The 20249-nt window shown below is 46.2% G+C and overlaps 1 protein-coding gene across 5 annotated transcripts in view; it reads left to right on the top strand.

Moving 5' to 3' along the window:
* LOC146859681 (astacin-like metalloendopeptidase) overlaps positions 1–20249 on the top strand; it is a 448848-nt gene that overhangs the window by 14051 nt on the left and 414548 nt on the right. For 3 of the 5 annotated variants that reach the window (XM_085646285.1, XM_085646281.1, XM_085646284.1), the window contains exon 2: positions 7821–7845. The exons of the other annotated variants lie outside the window; for them this stretch is intronic. In XM_085646285.1, coding sequence (XP_085502411.1) covers positions 7821–7845 — 25 coding nt within the window. The remainder of the gene's footprint in view (positions 1–7820; positions 7846–20249) is intronic. 5 annotated transcript variants of the gene reach the window in all.

Here is a 20249-nt window from a genome sequence, read left to right as displayed (position 1 = left end):
ATACAGGAGCATGTCACGGCAATCAAACTACAGGACATCAGGTATCCCATGACCACACACATGATGGAACAGCATGCCGGGAAACCTGAGATCGGTTTCATAGGATTGACCATATCCCACCTAGGGTGAGGGGTGGAGACAGAGAGCTGGCACTCAGAGGCAATGAGGCAGGATAGATATCCGCTTACGTTGTGTCACTATGGAGCACATCATGGATGGTGAGCTCCATTACTTCTTGTAGGGGTAATCACTCATTAGATGACAGAACATTCGGGACAACACGTCCTTTATAGGGAATGTCCAACTCGCATTCACCATAGACCATTTGTTGAATGCTTGCCTTCTTTTTGATATTGAAGTACACCATACTGTCGCATCTAGGGACGCGTGGTTTGCCTTGCCATTTTCTCTTAGCAGAGAAGCTATGAAAGCTTGTACCCCCAGCACTCAAATAAGATGCTGTCACCAGTTATGTTCACTATGACCCATTCCAAGGCCATCATTTGACATGGATTGTGACAGACGTTAGTGTTAGCATAATGAGTTTAGCATTGGACGACAATTCAACACTTGAGGTGGGAATACACACTCCACCAATAACATTGATTTCAACCATATGCGATTATGTTAGATTATGGTTGAAGCATGATAACGGCAGCAGTGGATTAAAACACAATATTCAATGAGGGAATATTTATCCCACCAATATCTCTTTTTAGTAAATGAGAAATTTGTGGGAAATTTGTCCCTAAGGGCTATTATGTGACTATTCAATCGAGACGCCACCTATACATGGAGGACAATCCTGCCAGACGTAGATTATTTTGGATGGAGATGTGCCTTTAAGGGCCGTTGCGTGATCCTAGAGTGATTAGATTGACTGAGAAATATTTGAATCACAAATAGTTCATAATGGTCCCACTATCCCTCCACCCCCTTTCCCAAACTTTCCCCTTTTATTTACCTTCAGTGATAATTCAATACATGTAAATAGTATGTCAAGGCATTATAATCAACAAGAAGTATCGACATCCCAAGTTTACATTCTGGGGACCCCTTTAGCTTCTTTTCTGGTTATCACGTTGGTCTCGGATTGTATATACTGTCCCTGTAGGTGTTAATGTGGAAATCTAAACTATCCCTTGAGGGATTTTTATTATTTTGTACTTATAAATGTTAGACTGTCAGTCTCTAAATACGTTGTATTATACATGACATGTTTTGTATGTTTCTGAACCCTGATGAAGTCCACAGAAGTTGGACGACATGCGTTGGCTGTTTTTACAATATTCATGTGAAAATTAAAGAACATTTTGGATTCATACTAATTGGATGGACTAAATCAATTTTGGAACTTATTTATTGTGGTGCACTTCACATTTGTGATTAAAATGCAGGGAAAGCAAACACCATAACGCAATTGCAAAACATTAATTTGAACTTGTCACAAAACTTGTTGGATTCCAGCTTTTGCTCTGTATCTGCCTTCAAATCATTCTCACACCAGACTACGCATACATATGCCTGGATGGTAGTACAATCCTACAATAGTTTACAACCAGCAGAATATCTAAGCACAACAGATCCAGCACATTTAAAAAGAAAGTTGATGGCTCTTCGATGACGAGTATTGCCATCCCTGGCCGACCAACCGGAGATATAAAGGCCCAAATTCATGTAGCTATGTGTTGCTCTAAAGGAAGATCTAATACACCTGGTTGGCATATGCCCAACCATAAAGGAATCCCGTACTTTATTATTGAAATCCATATTTAATGAAGGGGGATTTGAACATGCCGGATGGCAATAATCGAGAGACTTGACCCCATGGACCCCCAGATTAATTTAAATTGCTGAAACTCTTGACATTGCACAGGAAATTACTTAATTGCGCCTCATTTTTTTCTTTAATATAACACAAATAGTGGGATGCATAGGCTGCTTTAGCTGTAAAAAAATATTATTTTAAAACTTTAAGTTGTCTAGTGCTAATACCTTAGAATATTGTGTAATTTTAATACTATTCAGTGATTTTAGCACGGATATTTTAGATACAGCATTTTGCACAATTTAAGTGAGCACTAAGCTAGATTTGTTATAAAAAAAACATGCCCAATGGCACTTTACTTATTCTAATTAAGATTGACATCAGAATGTTTAGCACCTTACATTTCATTTTTAAACAGCAACAACTGACATTAAGATCTACTTAGCAAAAAGCTCCAACAGCTGAGTTTTATGTTCTATAAAATTAATGTACATGTTTGGGAAAGTGCCATATTTCTGCATGGTTGCCCCCACTTTTTGCTGAACTGCTGATGTACTTTGACTGAGTGTGCCCTGGGCTCATGCCAATCAGGTACCCAGGTCCTATGGTCTTTCCCTAAAACTGCAATGAAGACCAAACCCAATTGGCACTCTCTGGCCACAGGACAGCCCCTGGTAAATGGTACCACAGGCCTTCAGGGCACTGTGACCAGGGAAGGACTCTAAGGGCTGCAACACTTATTGTGCCACCCTTAGAGGCCCTGTACCTTTTCACTCACATACTGCCTTTGCGGGCTGCATGTTTTGGTGCAGAACAAAGTGAAGAGTTGACATGGCACACATCCCTGTGTGCCATGCCTACAACCCACTGCCCTGGTATAGATCAGCCACCCCTCTAGCTGAGTGCACGATACCAGTGGTGAGAGTACAGGTGGATGAGCCCTGTACCCCTACAGAGTCAAAGTCCATTCTTAGACATTGTAAATGCAGTAATGCCATTAAGAGTATATGGTGCTGGGAGTTTGTCATTATGAACTCCACAGCACCATAATGTCTACACTAAAAACTGAGAAGTTTGGTATCAAACTTCTCAGCACATTTAACACACACTGATGCCAGTGTGGGATTTAATGAAAAATGCACACAGAGGGCATCTTATAGATGCCCCCTGAAAAATGACCTCACACTAGCTCCCCAGCTGCCACCACCAGACATGTTTCTGGAACCCTGCTGCTCTCGGGGGCCTGAAACAATTCACATCCTGGGAGGAGGTGCCAAGCCTCCTCCCCCAGGATGGGAAGGGTCCATGAAGGGGAAGCTTCAAAGGCTTGTTGCCTTTGTGAGCTTCCCCAGGCCTTTTGGTGCTTCCAGCAACTGGTCCCCACTGGTTCTGACCGGCGGGAAAACCAAGTGAGGAAGGGAGGTGTGCCCACCTTTGCCAACCCCACCCCTCAGGTTGAGGAGGGGCGAGGTGAAACACAACTCTCAGTTCATGCCATATTGTAGATGGGGAAGCCAGCCAACCAGAGTCAGGCATATGCCCCCCTCCCTCTGGAGAGTGGCATAATAAGGGGTGTACTCACCCAAAGGAAGGGACCCATTGGTCCCACCCTTTTACTTACCCGTAACGCCCCTAAATCTAGTATTTAGGAGCACCCCCAAACCTTGCCTCCTCAGACAAGAAAATGACTAAAAGAAGAAGAAGGACCGAACAGCCGTGCCAAAACTAAGATGAGGAGGACCCCAACTGACTTGGCCCCAGCCCTACCGGCCTATCCCCACTTTGAACCTGCAGAAGCAAAACTCCGGTGTGTCCTGCGCCAGCAACCTCAAGACCCACGTGGACCTGCCCTGCTTTCCAAAGAAAAGACTTTGTCTCCCATGAATACCGGATTTATTCCCCCACAGACTTCAGCTCCAGCAAAATCCCCGAATCTGCACCACTCTGCACCCGTCGCCCATGGCCCGAGTTCAAGTGGCTTAACACCATGAGGAGGTCTCCCTGACAATACTGACCCAAGATCCAGTGATCCCTGACCTGCCTCCAGCCTCCAGCCGACGCCTGCAGTGTCAATCCGGAGGGTCCCCCGAACCGCGACCAGGAGCTGGTAAGAAGATCCGACCCTAAAAGACACCCCTGCACCCGACGCCCCATGGCCTTGGTTGGTCCAAATGACGGTGTCTAGCCAACCTCCAGCATCCCAACTAACCTCTCCAAGTGGTGGTCGCTCCCAGAAGACCTTCGTCCCTGAGCCTGCAGTGTGTTGGCAAACTGAAAAATCCCTATTGAAAGTAACAGGGCACCTGTTGATGACACGAACTTAGTCTTTGGCTCTGAATTTTCTGTTATTGTAGGTCAGTAATGGGTATTGTGACGTGTAGTCGGCTGGGTTGTTGTGTTTTTCTGGGTTGTGGATTATAGAGTTGATGTATTCTTGTAGGTAAATCTGCCACCTCTTCATGGCTGGTGGCATTTTTTGCTGTTGGATTCCTGAAGGTTGTTGTGAGGACCTGATGGTCTGTTAATATGGTGAAGTCTTTCCTGCCCTATACACAAAGACATGATAGAGTTTGCAGGCCCGCACCATGGCTAGGCTGTTTTTCTGTTGCTAATATGCCCTTTCAGTGCCTGTGAGGCCTCAACTACCGTAGAATACCACATGCCTCTGTTCGAATCCTTTCTTGGGTTGGGCCAATATGGCACACAGTCCTACTGAGCTGTCATCGCGTGTGAGTTTGGTGCATGGTGTACAGTCAAACTAAGGCATGTTAGTGGTGCTACTGGCTCACAGCGAGATTTCCCTGTGTAGACTCGAACCTGCTTCCTTGTTTTGTGAATTCTCTTTAACGGGCTGCCAATGGTGGCTTAGTTCTCGGTGCAACTAGAGCTTCCTAGCGACTTGCAGAACCTGTATACCGTGGTGCAGAGGTGTGTCTCGTATAGGTGTTTGTACTGGGAGCATTAGTTCTTGATGCATCTAGAGCTTCCTAGCGACTTGCAGAACCTGTGTACCGTGGTGCAGAGGTGAGTCTCGTATAGGTGTTTGTACTGGGAGCATTAGTTCTTGATGCAACTAGAGCTTCCTAGCGACTTGCAGAACCTGTGTACCGTGGTGCAGAGGTGTGTCTCGTATAGGTGTTTGTACTGGGAGCATTAGTTCTTGATGCATCTAGAGCTTCCTAGCGACTTGCCGAACCTGTGTACCGTTGTGCAGAGGTGAGTCTCGTATAGGTGTTTGTACTGGGAGCATTAGTTCTTGATTCATCTAGAGCTTCCTAGCGACTTGCAGAACCTGTGTACCGTGGTGCAGAGGTGTGTCTCGTATAGGTGTTTGTACTGGGAGCATTAGTTCTTGATGCATCTAGAGCTTCCTAGGGACTTGCAGAACCTGTGTACCGTGGTGCAGAGGTGTGTCTCGTATAGGTGTTTGTACTGGGAGCATTAGTTCTTGATGCATCTAGAGCTTCCTAGCGACTTGCAGAACCTGTGTACCGTGGTGCAGAGGTGTGTCTCGTATAGGTGTTTGTACTGGGAGCATTGGTTCTTGATGCATCTAGAGCTTCCTAGGGACTTGCAGAACCTGTGTACCGTGGTGCAGAGGTGTGTCTCGTATAGGTGTTTGTACTGGGAGCATTAGTTCTTGATGCATCTAGAGCTTGTAGCGACTTGCAGAACCTGTGTACCGTGGTGCAGAGGTGTGTCTCGTGTAGGTGTTTGTACTGGGAGCATTAGTTCTTGATGCATCTAGAGCTTCCTTGCGACTTGCAGAACCTGTGTACCGTGGTGCAGAGGTGTGTCTCGTATAGGTGTTTGGACTGGGAGCATTAGTTCTTGATGCATCTAGAGCTTCCTAGGGACTTGCAGAACCTGTGTACCGTGGTGCAGAGGTGAGTCTCGTATAGGTGTTTGTACTGGGAGCATTAGTTCTTCATGCATCTAGAGCTTCCTAGCGACTTGCAGAACCTGTGTACCGTGGTGCAGAGGTGTGTCTCGTATAGGTGTTTGTACTGGGAGCATTAGTTCTTGATGCATCTAGACCTTCCTAGCGACTTGCAGAACCTGTGTACCGTGGTGCAGAGGTGTGTCTCGTATAGGTGTTTGTACTGGGAGCATTAGTTCTTGATGCATCTAGAGCTTCCTAGGGACTTGCAGAACCTGTGTACCGTGGTGCAGAGGTGTGTCTCGTGTAGGTGTTTGTACTGGGAGCATTAGTTCTTGATGCATCTAGAGCTTCCTAGTGACTTGCAGAACCTGTGTACCGTGGTGCAGAGGTGTGTCTCGTTTAGGTGTTTGTACTGGGAGCATTAGTTCTTGATGCATCTAGAGCTTCCTAGCGACTTGCAGAACCTGTGTACCGTGGTGCAGAGGTGTGTCTCGTATAGGTGTTTGTACTGGGAGCATTAGTTCTTGATTCATCTAGAGCTTCCTAGCGACTTGCAGAACCTGTGTACCGTGGTGCAGAGGTGTGTCTCGTGTAGGTGTTTGTACTGGGAGCATTAGTTCTTGATGCATCTAGAGCTTCCTAGCGACTTGCAGAACCTGTGTACCGTGGTGCAGAGGTGGGTCTCGTGTAGGTGTTTGTACTGGGAGCATTAGTTCTTGATGCATCTAGAGCTTCCTAGCGACTTGCAGAACCTGTGTACCGTGGTGCAGAGATGTGTCTCGTATAGGTGCTTGTACTGGGAGCATTAGTTCTTGATGCATCTAGAGCTTCCTAGCGACTTGCAGAACCTGTGTACCGTGGTGCAGAGGTGTGTCTCGTGTAGGTGTTTGTACTGGGAGCATTAGTTCTTGATGCATCTAGAGCTTCCTGGCGACTTGCAGAACCTGTGTACCGTGGTGCAGAGGTGTGTCTCGTATAGGTGTTTGTACTGGGAGCATTAGTTCTTGATGCATCTAGAGCTTCCTAGCGACTTGCAGAACCTGTGTACCGTGGTGCAGAGGTGTGTCTCCTATAGGAGTTTGTACTGGGAGCATTAGTTCTTGATGCATCTAGAGCTTCCTAGCGACTTGCAGAACCTGTGTACCGTGGTGCAGAGGTGAGTCTCGTATAGGTGTTTGTACTGGGAGCATGCCCTTCCAGGACACAAGCCAATGCCTAGACAAACTCTGTAAGATTCCACACACTGAATGTGTGCTGTGCAGCGAAGAATGTTTGGAGAAAGGAAACTATTTCTCCTTCTTAGCACCTTCTTCAAGGAGGCAATAGTTGTTGTTGCAAAGCCTGGTGTGGCTGTCCTTGTAGAGTGGGCTTTGTGTGAAAAACTATGGACATTTATAGAGATGCACTCAAGTAACACCCGAGTAACGCTCCTTGAGGCAGTGGCACAAAGCAGTGAGAAACGCTATTTGTGCTGAGAAATGGGCACCTTTTCAGCGCTAAAGACCGTCTGCACTTAAAGCGTTAGTGCCCTTGAAGTCTCTGTAGGACTTTGTGCCAGTGTAATGTTTTTGTAAATCTGTGCAGAGGAGAGTAGAAAGAAGCAAGTTAGATACACGTTTGTTGCTGAGACCTCTTTAGAATTTAGAATTATTAAAGCCAAAGAGATTCGCTCACTTTAACTATTGCAGTGAAAGATTATTATTGTGGGTTGTCCTGGATTTAAGAGAAAGGTTACTCAGGAAGTGACAGACCCACTGGCATTCATGGGTATTCAGTGGAGCACATGTCTTTTTAGGGTGGGGCTTCTGACCCAATGTCTGCCATGCTTTTTTCATAGCAGGAAATAAACAATATCCCCAAGCGTTTGAAGAGTAAACCTAGTGTGTCAAGGACAATCATTTTCCATTAAGAAAAACAAATATATATAAAATCCAGTCAGTCGGTTTTGCCGGCCTGGCTAGTTTGGCATTGTGTATATTCAGAAAATGTGCTCCTGCATATGGGCGGAAGAACTTTCAGCATAACATCCAATCTTATGCAGGGAACCTTCTGTCCTGTTATCTGCCTTGATAAGCACTGCCTCTATATACTGTATGTTTGAGCATAAAATAAAACCTATTGAATTATGCAGGTGCAGATTGTAATAAATCTTTCTTGTTTCTTCCACAGTTGGCAATCAGTGAGAAAATACCTGGTAAGCAAACAAGAATACTGTGGTCCTTTTCTGCAGGGTCATCCCTAAACGTTTTGCCTTTCTCCTAGCCTTTTCTCTGACATGGTGTTGGTGGTTTTAGGCCTCTGGGCACTTTAGCACTGCTGTCCAGTGTAAAGTGCGTACGCTCTCTGTGTCACATTTGGTAGGATTGGTCTACACCTGTTTGGCATATTTAATTTACCTGTCAGTCACTTGTAAAATGGTATCTCATATACCCAGGGCTTGTAAATTAAATGCTACTGGTGGGCTTGCAGCGCTGATTGCGCCACCCACCAAAATAGCCTTGCAAACCTATCTCAGGCCTCTGCCATCACAGGGCCTGTGCGCACATTGTCACTGCCGCTGTGACGTGGCACCTAAAGTGTGTGCCATGTCTATGACCCCCCCTTTTCCTGCATGTCAGTCACCCCTAAGGTAGGCCCTAGCTAGCCCTATGGGTAGGGTGCATTGAAGGTAAAAGATAGGACATGTACCTTAAGTGTGTGACATGTCCTGGTAGTGACAAACAGCCATTTTGGTTTCTCACTACTGTGGGGCTGCCCTCTCTTAGGAATGCATTGGGGATTCCCCGAGAAGTGTTTCAGTGGTAATTCCTGATATGAGAAGAGCAGCGTGGTCAAGTTTAGTATATTTGGAATTGTCATTATAAATGCTGTGCAATGGTGTGCGCAGATTTATTATAACTATTTTAGAAATACCACTTTTAGAAGTTGGCATTTCTGTGTGCTATGTGTCTGCCTGCCTGATGTGAATTGCGTGTCTGGCTTTTGAGTGACAGGGGCTGGGAGGTGTGTGTGGCTCCAGGAGCGGCAGGGTGAGTCAGCACTAGGCTGAATGGGACATCTGCATTGGGAGTAGTGGGAGGAGTAATCCCCTGACCCTGAATAGGTCTGTGCCTAGCCTATACAATGCTGGCTCTGCCCCCTGTGGAGTTTCTGATCACCAAGCTCCCACCTGACAAAGGGGAAGAGGAGCCTGGTAAACAGAGTGCTCCAATTCCCCCCTGAACCAATTGCATCTGGTTCCCCCAAACCCTGCACTGCAGACAATGGACTGTGGAGTATAAGTATAGGGGCTGTGACCCCATGTTTTTTTGCTTGTTCCTGAACTTGCTGGGGCGTGCTGCTGGGGCCCAGGAGGAACCGCCATGAGAGCTTGCCTCCCTGGGCCCAGCCTGGTCCCTAATCTCTAAGGACTCTTTTTGTTGCTTCTAGCGCCTCATGAGCGCTATACTTGATGTGCCAAGAAGAGGAGAGCCTGGGCTTTGCAGTGCGGAGCTGCAGCCCTGTTGGAGGGAATCCCAACATAGGGATTCCCCCGCATTTGGTGCATTTTCGGCAGGAACCCACACCACATTGTGGTGCCTAGCGGGAGCCTACCCCGCTTTATGGATATTCTAAACGGCGGGTGCCCACCCCGCCTTGTGATGCCTTTTTGTGGGTGTCCACCCCGCTTATGATATTGACCGCAGGTGCTCACCCCACTTTTCGTTGATGTTCGCAGGTGCCCACCCCGCCTTGATGAATGATTGGTGAAGCGGGTGTCCACCCCGCAATTGTCTTTGTTTAAAACGGGAGCCTACCCCATATTGCAGCCGCAGAGGAGAAGTGCCGCCGGCTGCCGCAGCACGATCAGGAAGCCAGGTGAGTTGCCAGACTCTGGGCGGAGTGGCGGCCGGAAGGAGGAAGTCTCGCCCGCCGAGGAAAGCCTTTCGGAGCCTCGTGGGCTCCACGCTTGAGTCCCGTGTCCCTGTAGAGGGACCGGGTGAAGGAGAGCGGTTCCGTGGTCGGGGCCGGCCTGGGGTGTGTGCCGGCCTGCCTTCCACCAACACCAGAGGAGCGGAGCCCAGAGAGAGGAGACTTCTCCCCAGCAGAGAGCCCAGGTGAGTGGGGCTCCACGATGGTCCTGTGGGTGCCTCTCGAGGCACATTGCCGGTGCTTACCTGTCCTGAGCGGACCCGAAGGAGAACGGAACGCTCTGATATGGGCTACATTGTTGTTAGAGCCCCCGTGGGGGTCCAGAGGGCCCAGAAGGCCCGTGCCTCTTCCATTTTGGCTATTTGTACAGCTGCCCTGCCTGCTAGAGGACAGCTACAAAGAGGGGCAGTTTTCGTTTAAAGAGCCCCAGAGCAATGCCTCTTTGTTACTCATAGCTGCAGCGCCGTAGCGGGCAGCTGCAACGTTGGCGCATGTTTATGTAGAGAGCCCCAGAGCAGGGCCTCTTTGTGTATTCCTCAGTTGCGCTACCGTAGCGGGCAACTACAACGTGGGCCACATTTTCATTTTACAGAGTCCCAGTGGGGACCTACCCAGAGGGCATAGTGAGTGCCCATGCCTACAGTTCATCACAGCTGCACAGCAGTTAGTGGCAGCAGCAACGTTTAGGCCAGCCCAATGTGCACTTGTGAATTCTGCTGCATTGGCAGCCCAAACCCTGACATTATGGACATAGGGCATTTGAGCCCTCTGAAAAGGCCAGTTGGCCAGGGGGACTGTGTTAGGTTGATAGGGCACCAGGCCCTAATGTGATGCGCAGGAAATTTGATTTATGCACCCCAATTTATGCCTCTAATGTGGTTTATGATTATGATTTATGAAGTTTTGCATACTGTGTTTATGCTTGTGAGGTTATTCTCTACTGTGATTTATGCCTCTAATGTGATTTATGGTTAGGAGGTTATGGTCTAATATGTTTAGGCTTATGAGGTTGGCGCATAATGTATTTTACGCCTGATGTGATACTGATTGCATAATATGATTTATGTTGCAGGATATAATGCTGAGTACAGTGTTTGCTAGTAGTTACTGGTTGTGTTCTACATTTACTATTTTCACTTTGTGATGGTTCTGACAGTGGCCCAATTGGCCCGGTCATGTGTATATGATCCCCTGTAAATATTGCCTAGTGCCAGTTGGCACAGTGTATATTGTGTGATTACTATTCTAATATATTTATGATACTACAAAGGCTATTTTTATATATAACCTTGTGTAGAGTTCCTTTTGAGGTGTGCCTAGTGTGTTGCTGCTGTGTGTGTGCTTCGCAAACGCTTTACACATTGCCTCTGGGATAAGCCTGACTGCTCGTGCCAAGCTACCCAGGGGGTGAGCAGGGGTTATCTTCAGCGTGTAACTCCCTTGCCCTGACTAGAGTGGTGGTTTCTGCCTGGATTAGGCGCAAGCCCTAGCCAACTAAAAATCCCATTTCTAACAAATACCTTTACACAAGAAATGTACATTGACTGACAATTTGTTTTTTTGTGCATTTGATACCCAAATTGTGCTCTATTGGCTCAGTGTAGTAGGCTAGTATATGGTGCACACTGATGTAAGTGGGCACCCAGCACTACTCCAGACAGCCCTTATAGTGATTTTAGTGGTCTTAGACAATCTTAGAAAGCTCTCTAAGTGGTAGCTGTGGAGAGCAGCCTTCAGGTTTAGTCCAGAAGGAGTGTAAAGCAGCTTGTTTTACCAGAATGTAATCTTATTGGTATGGGTTAAGTGAAAAAGAACTACACAGTATATTTATAAAAAATAAGTATTTATTATAAGACACTCACTAGCACATATAAATATCTCCTACTCAGAGATATACATAATGCACACAATAATTTGCAATAAAAACAGGTAAGTAGCACAAATCCACATTGGTCGCCAGGGGGTGACCAAATCATATACTAAAATATTGGTATATGAACCACGACTCGTGTCAAGACTATTCCCAGAAGACGTAGAAGTGCTAGAGACTGAAGGAACCACCCCAGGTAAGTAACCAGGAACCTCACAGAGGCCGCGTGCAGAGTGGGAACATGACGGCGTGCTCAATTCAAGTCAACGAGTAAATCGCGGTTCCAATTTTAAACAAGAAAGGTCCTTCCCAGTGGACCCTGAAGAAACCCTGTGGAAGACAGAAGGTTGGAGAGCCATCCCACCTGTGAATACCCTAGGAACCAGGATACCTACACCAGGGAAGCCGGGTGCATAGGTGCGAAGTGGCGTCAGAAACCGCCGTCAAACTCAATGGAGAACTTCAGGAAGATGCCGCTAACAAAGAAGTTGAAAGTGTCTGGTTGAACCCAAAGATGGATTCAAGTTGAGAAGTACCTACAAGCAGTGGGGACAGAGTCTATGCCACTTAGGAGGGACCCAGAGGCACAGATGACGAATGCCCACCGATGTTGGGTGTTGTAGGAGAGTTGACGTGACCTTGGAGCTGCAGCAGTGTGGACCAGGTGATGCTGAGAAAGACCAGGAGCCATCCACGGTGCTGTTCCTTGTTGGATGTCGAGAGCTGAAGGGTCGGTGTCCGTCGGAAGCACCAACAAGCCTTGGCAACTACAAACAACGTGGAAAGCAAAAAAGGTGCAAAAACAGGAACAGCACGGTTCAAGTGACTCACCACAAGCAGGGTTGTCGAAGCAGGTCCAGAGCAATCAGGGGAGCCCACTGGAATCAAAGAAGACCCTCAAGAGGACCCACAGGTCAGAGACACTGGAATCGCAAGAGGACCTCGAGCAGCTCACCAAAGATGCAGGCCCACGGTGCAAGAGATGCGGTGAGGACTAAGATCTTGGTCACAGGAGATGCTTGAGGTGGAGGCTATTTGGAGCTGGAAGATCTTTGACGAAGAGAGCCACCAAGCCTTTGTAACGTCAAGTTGACGCGTTGCACAGGGGTTTGGTTCCTTTGGTTCTGTCAAGGGATACTGGTCTAAAACTTGGTGTGAGACAGTGCAGGCCTCGAGGGAGTTGTAGAACCACCGCCTATCTTGCTGGGACTTTTGGAGTCTATGGGAGCCCAGGGGCAGCAGACCGGTTAGCTTGTTTGCAGCACCTGCAGATGCAGACAAGTGACTCCTTCACTTTGAGGGAGATTCCTTCAGGTGTCTTGGATGTCCACTGGCCTTGGAAGGTTCCTGTATGGAGCACAGGCACCGACGTTGCAGCAGACGAGCAGGGCCACGAGACCATGAGCAACAGGAGTCTTCCCAGATGGAGCCTCGGTGACCAGAGCGAAGTCCAGAGTGCCCAGATGGTCAAAGATTAATTGATATCTTGATCTGAATCTTGTCCCACGATGAATCTAGGGACCCACCCACAGGTAAGCCCTTAAGTACCCTAAGGAAAGGGTTGGGACGATTCAGGGGTCCCTCCCAGAGGAGGGGCTGGACAGTGGGGAGGATACTCCCATGTCCTTGGCCAAGTTTTGCACCAGAGCTGGAGCCAACAGCTCCCTGAAATGGTTTGAACTGGAATATGCAAGGAGGGCACCAAATGTGCCCTGCAAGCAGGCAAAGTGGTGCTGGTAAGCGCCCCCACCCTGCCCCAATGCACTAAACCCTTTCTGGGAGGTGAGCACACTTCCCTGTAACAGGATATCTTCTGTTTTGCCTTTCCCTGCTCAAACTTGGCTCAGCAGGAGGAGGGCAGAAACATCTCCCTGGTCGACAGCAACCCTAGCTTGCTGTCTGGTTCTGGAAGACTGGTACAGGGAGGACTGATGTTCTCCCAGAGAAGCACTGTTTACCGTGTGAGGGCATGATTCCCACATGTTTGATACCAAGCATGATAGGGTTCATTACAGCCAGTTTAGCGATGTCATCGCGTAATGACGCATGGCCCCTCTATATTTTATAGGTTGTAGGGGCGTCCTGCTCATGTAGGGGCACCCTCACACTTAGAACTGAGCACCCTGCCTTCAGGATTGAAAGGCCTGCCTTAGCGGTGGCATAGGTTTTAAATGCAGTGACCTTAGATATAGGAAAACCTCGATCTGTCCTAAGTGGTGCTAACATGTGCTTACACAGGCTGCAATGGCATTCCAGGAGTCACAACTGAAGTGGCCTCCCATGGGTGGTATAATACATGCTTCAGCCTATGGGAGACCCGTAGTGTATCAATGCCCTGCATACCTCAGTACTATAAACTAGGGACTTATAAGGGTACACCAGTAGCCATTCTGGGATGCACATAAATACTCACCATAACTAATTTAGGGGAGAAAGCACAGAGTCTGGTGTCCTGATTAGCAGGTTCCCAGCCAGGCTAGTCATAAACAGCATAACACCAGGCAACATACGTGGGGGTAACCATGAAAGCAGATCCAACTTTCCTACACAACCCCCCACCCCCCAAACGTAAGGAGATAAGACTAACCTTGCCCAGTTGAGTCTTCATTTTCTAAGTGAAAATATCTGGAGAGTCCATCTGCATTGTCATGGTTACTACCAGGTCTATTTTCCACTTTATAGTCCATCACCTGTAGGGAAATGGACCAACTCAAAAAACACATCATCTATTTAAGCCACAAGAGGGGCTTGTGGTCTGTCTGAACAATGAAGTGAGTACCAAACAGGCATGACCTCAACTTCTTCAAGGACAAAACCACAGCAAAGGTCTCCCTTTCAATGGCTGGCCAATGTTTCTCCCAGGGGGTGAATCTACTGCTCATAAAAGCTACTGGTTGATCCTGGCCCTCTGCATTAAGTTGTGATAAAACAGCCCACCCCTATCTCAACTGCATCTGTCTGGTCAATGAAAATTTTAGAGTAGTCGGAACTTTGCAGAATGAGAGCAGTGTACATGGCCTGCTTCAGGTCATCAAATGCCTTTTGATAGCTTACTCTCCACTGAACTTTCTTTGGCATTTCCTTAGATGTAAGATCCATTCAGGGGAGTCACAATGGACCTTTATCCTTTAACAAATCTTCTATAGTACCCAGTCAGTCCGAAGAATGCTCTGACCTGAGTGTGGGTAGTAGGAGCAATTCAGTCCACTATGGTTTGGATTTTGCTCTCAAATGGTTGAACCTGGCCTCCACCTAATAGGTGGCCCAAGTACACAACCTTGCTCTGCCCTATCTGGCACTTAATGGCCATGATAGTGAGGTTTGCCTTTTGCAGGGCCTCCAGAACATTCCTGAGGTAGACCAGGTGATCCTCCCAGGTGGAGCTAAAGACAGCAATATCATCTAGATATGCCGCATGTAGGAAAGTAGGATTTGCTTTTATAGTTACCCCCACTTTCTGCCTGGTGTTAAGCTGTTATTGACTAGTCTGGTTGGTATCCTGCTAATCAGGACCCCAGTCTCTCCTCTTTCTCCCCTAAATTGTTATGTTCAGTACTTAGGTACATCCCAGATTGGATACTGAGGTACCGTTATCAGTCCCTAGTATGTGGTATTAAGGTACAAAGGGCATAGGTACCGCAGAGGGTAAACAACCAAAATATAGAATCCAAAATATAGACAGGACAGAATATCGACTCCAAAATATAGATAGGACAGAATATCGAAATTGGGGTATGAAATATCGATTTCCATAATATCAATTTTTTTTGTGTTATGTATGGTAGTATATGTGTTAAAATTATGTATTATTTTTGTAATGGATGTTTAAGTTTTTTAAAGTAATGAATGTTATGTAATTTAATTTTTGCGTAATTTAATTCCGTAGCGGGTTGTGGGTTTATAGGGGAATAGGGTGGGAAGTAATTTGATTATAGTAAATTAAATATTAATTTTTATTTATAAGTATTGATAATTAATTGAGCGATAATTAATTATTAATTGGTAATACATTTTTATTAATTGGTAATTTATTTTTATTAATTGGTAATTCATTTTTATTAATGGATTAATTAATAATTATGTTAATTGTACTTTTTATTATTAGGAGCGGGTTGTGGGTTTATAGGGGAATTGGGTGGGAACTAATGTAATTGTAATAAAGTAAATACACATTTTTATTTATGTGTATTGATAATTAATTGATAATTAGTTTTTAATTGGTAATTAATTTTTATTAATTGGTAATTAATTTTTATTAATTGGTAATTAATTTGTATTTGATTAATTGATAATGTTAAATGTATTTTTTATTATTGGGAGTGGGTTGTAGGTTTATAGGGGAATTGGGTGGGAAGTAATTTAATTGTAATAAAGTAAATATACATTTTTATTTATATGTATTGATAATTGATAATTAATTATTAATTGGTAATTAATTTTTATTAATTGGTAATTCATTTTGTCAATGGTAATTATTTTTATTAATTGGTAATTATTTTTAATTATTTTTTTATTGGTATTGATAATTAATGTAATCTTATTTTAATATTAAATCATTACTTTCCCTACTGTTGCACTCTCAGGAGTGGGAATAGTAATTTTTACCCTCCCGCTATCCAACGCTTTCCCTACTGTTGCACTCTCTGGAGTGGGAATAGTAATTTTTACCCTCCCGCTATCCAACGCTTTCCCTACTGTTGCACTCACTGGAGTGGGAATAGTAATTTTTACCCTCCCGCTATCCAATGCTTTCCCTACTGTTGCACTCTCTGGAGTGGGACTAGTAATTTTTACCCTCCTGCTATCCAATGCTTTACTTACTGTTGCACTCTCTGGAGTGGGATTAGTAATTTTTACCCTCCCGCTATCCAACGCTTTCCCTACTGTTGCACTCACTGGAGTGGGAATAGTAATTTTTACCCTCCCGCAATCCAACGCTTTCCCTACTGTTGCACTCTCTGGAGTGGAAATAGTCATTTTTACCCTCCCTCTCCATATTCAACGATTTCCCTACTGTTGCACTCACTGGAGTGGGAATAGTAATTTTTACCCTCCCGCTCTCCAACGCTTTCCCTACTGTTGCACTCTTTGGAGTGGGAATAGTAATTTTTATGCTTTCACTATCCAACAAAATCTCTACTTTTTTTTACATTACATTTATTATTTTTACATTTTAAGCTTTTTTATATTATTTTAAGTATGTTTTATTTAATTGTTTTTAATATTTAATTACTTATAATTTATTTTTAATACATTTAAAAAATTCGAAATTTTAGTTAACTATATTTTAACATTCTATATTTTGGAATTGATATTTTAGTACTTACCTGTTTGTAGATAGGGATTCTATATTCTGTACTTCGATATTTTGGAGTCGATATTTTGGGCATTCTATATTATGTCACTCAATATTTAGTCACTGAACCACCGCAGAGGTCCCCGATGGGCTGAAGCATGTATTATGCCACCAATGGGAGACCATTTAAACTGTAACTACAGGCCTGCCATTGGCTCCCTGTGTAAGCTGGTGCTGGCACCAGTTACAGAAGATATAGGTCCCCTATATCTAGGGTTACTGCACTTAAAACCTACAAGTCACCCCTATGGTAGGCCTTTACAATCCTAAGGGCAGGATGCTTGGTTCTTAGTGTGAGGGTGCCCCTGCACGAGCAAGACATGGAGTCTATTCTCCTGGGTTGTAAGTGAAGCCGCCATATACCATATAGAGGGGTACTGTGTAATTACGCAATGACCATCTCAAAATTGGCTGCAACGAATCCTATCATGTTTGGTATCAAACATGTTGGAATCATACCCCCACACAGTAAACAGTGTGGGAGGTATGATTCCAAGACCTGGAACAGGCCTCCGCTAGAGTCTCTGTGCTTCCGGTACCAGTCCTCCAGACCTGGACAGCCCAACATGGCTGCTGACGACCAGAGACACGATTCTGGCAGAACAATAGGTATTCTGTCACAGGGAGGTGTGACCACCTCTCAAATAGGATTTAGTGTATTGGGGCAGTGTGGGTGCGCTTACCAGTGGCACTCAGTCTGCATGAGGAGCACATTTGGTGACTCCTTGCATAGTCCAGTTCAAAGCAGCTCTGGGAGCCATTGGCTCCCGTTCTGTCACGACACTGGACAAAGGACGTGGGAGTAGCCTCCTCACTGTCCAGAACCTCCTTTGAGAGGGTCCCTGGAATCGTTCCAACCCGTACCTTAGGGTACTTAAAGGCTTACCCGCGTTTAGGTCCCTAGATTCATTGTGGGACAGGATTCAATTCAGACGCTACTTCAACTTCTATCGTTTGTTCTCATATTCGTCTCCCTTCCAGTCTGCTGCATCGTCTGTGCCTGTGCACCATACAGGAACCTTCCAAGGCCTGTGGGCATCCACGACACCTGAAGGAATCTCCCTTGGAGTGAAGTAGTCACTTCCCTGCATCTGCAGACACTACAACTAAGCTGACCAGTCTGCTGATCCTGAGCTCCCACGGACTCCAAAAGGCTCAGCCACACAGGTGGTTGTTCTCCATAGATCTGGAGGCCTGCCATGCCCTCTCACTAAGTTTGAGGCTAGTATCCATCGTAGGAGCCGCAGGAACAGAACCCCTGTGCACCATGTCGACTTGCTGTTGCAAAGGCTTGTTGGCTTCCTTCCACCAAGATCTTCGGGCTCAAAGTAGCCCCTACTTTAAGCATCTCCAGTGACCAGAATCTTTGTCCACACCACATCTTCTACACTGTGGCCTGCGACTTTTAGTGAGCACCTCAAGGCCCTCTTGCAACTCTAGTGCCTCCGGCCTGTGGGTCCTGTTGAGGATCACCTTTGTTTCTTTTGGGCTCCCCTGATAGCCTGGGGCCCACCCTGACTCCCTTGCTTGTGGTGGGTGCACTGGATCTTGCTGGTCCTGACATTGCACGTTCTTTGGCACCCACTCTGTTTTCAGTTGGCAAGGCTTGTTGGTGCTCCCGACGGACACCGACCCCTCAACTCTCGACATCCGACGTGGGACAGCTCGTGCATGGCTCCTGGTCTTTCACAGCATCACCTGGTCCTCACAGCTGCAGAGTCAAGGTCACCGTCAAGTCTCCTGCAACTTCTGATATCGGTGGGCATTCGTCATCCAAGTCTGCGGGTCACTCCTGAGTGACACAGACTCTGTCCCCTTTGCTTGCCAGTACTCTTCAACTTGAATCCACCTTCGGATTCCACCGGACGCTTTCTCCTTCTCAAGGAGCGGCACTTTCCTGAAGTCCTCCATTGGGTTCAACAGCGGTTTCCGACACCACTTTACACCCATGCACCCGGCTTCTCTGGTGTAGGTAATGTGGGTCCTAGGGTACCCACAGGTGGGGTGGCTCTCCAACCTTCTGACTTCAACTGGGTTTCTTCAGGGTCCTCTGGAAAGGGTCCTTAATCTCTTAAATTGCAACATCGACTTACACATTGATTTGTACGGAGAATGCGGCCGGGTTCTCACACTGCACACAATCTCCCTAAGGGTCCCTAGTTACACAACTTGGGTGATTCCTTGGGTCCCCTACACTTCTACATCCTCTAGGCATTGTCCTGACATGAGTCGTGGTTCTTTTAACACTTTCTTAGTATATGGTTTGGCCCTTCCCCCGGGGTCTACTGTGTATTATGTGCTATTTACGTGATTTCTATGCAAAGTATTGTGTGCATTGTGCATATCTCCGGGTAGGAGATATCTGTATGTGTTAGTGAGTATTATAAAATATATACATATTTTTATAAATATATTGTGTGGTTCTTTTTCACTTAATACCTATAAGATTACATTCTGGTGAAACAAGCTACTTTACACTTCTTCTGGACTAAGCCTGAAGGCTGCTCTCCACAGCTACCACCTAGAGAGCTTTCTAAGGTTGTCTAAGACTCATAAATCGCCATAAGGGTTGTCTGGACTGGCGCAGGATGTCTACTTACATAAGTGTACATCATATAACTTGCCGGCCTTTCAGACTGCATTAGAGGCTTCCAGACCTGTTAGGACTTTGTTCACCAACCTCTGAAATGTGGCAGGTGCATTTTTCAGACCAAGGGGCATCAAAATAAATTGATAATGTCCACTAGGGTTTGAAAATGCTGTTTTTGGCTTAGCCAGTAGCCAGTAGTCTGGTCAAATGTACTTAGAAACTTGGCTGATGCCATAGTATCTATACGTTTATTTGCCCTTGGAATAGGATGGGCATCAGTCCTAGTAACTGCATTGAGGCCTCTGTAGTCACCACAAAACCTCATCTCTCTTTTTCCACCCTTGGTATGAGGTTTCGGTACCAGGACTACTGGACTAGACCAGGCGCTATCTGAAGGCTCAGTGACCCCCAATTCCAGCATCTTTTTTTACCTCTGTCCTGATACAATCCCTGACATGGTCAGGCTTTCTGTAGATTTTACTATTGACAGGAAAGCTGTCACTGTGTCCACTTCATGGGTACAGCAGGTAGTGTGACTGGGTATCAGGGAGAACATGTGTCTGTACTGTTTGAGGACCTTCCTGCAATCAATTTGTTGCTGGTCAGTGAGGCTGCCTCCCAAGGCTACTCCATCTACTGACCCATCATCAGGGTTCTGAGAGAGGAGATCAGGGAGAAGGCCACTCTCTTCCTCCTGTCCCTCATCAGTTGCCATGAGCAAGCTCATGTCAGCCATGTCCACAAACGGTTTCAGGCGGTTCACATGAAGTGCCCTATGGGGACTTCTTGGAGTGCCTAGGTCCACCAAGTAGGTGACCTCACCCTTCTGCACAAGGATAGTGTGGGGGCCCCTCCATTTGTCCTGGACAG

The sequence above is a fragment of the Triturus cristatus genome, chromosome 3_1 (genome assembly GCF_964204655.1).
Source record: "Triturus cristatus chromosome 3_1, aTriCri1.1, whole genome shotgun sequence".
Taxonomy (NCBI): domain Eukaryota; kingdom Metazoa; phylum Chordata; class Amphibia; order Caudata; family Salamandridae; genus Triturus; species Triturus cristatus.
The sequence above is the reverse complement of the archived record's forward strand: the minus strand, read 5'-3'. Positions and strand labels throughout refer to the sequence as shown.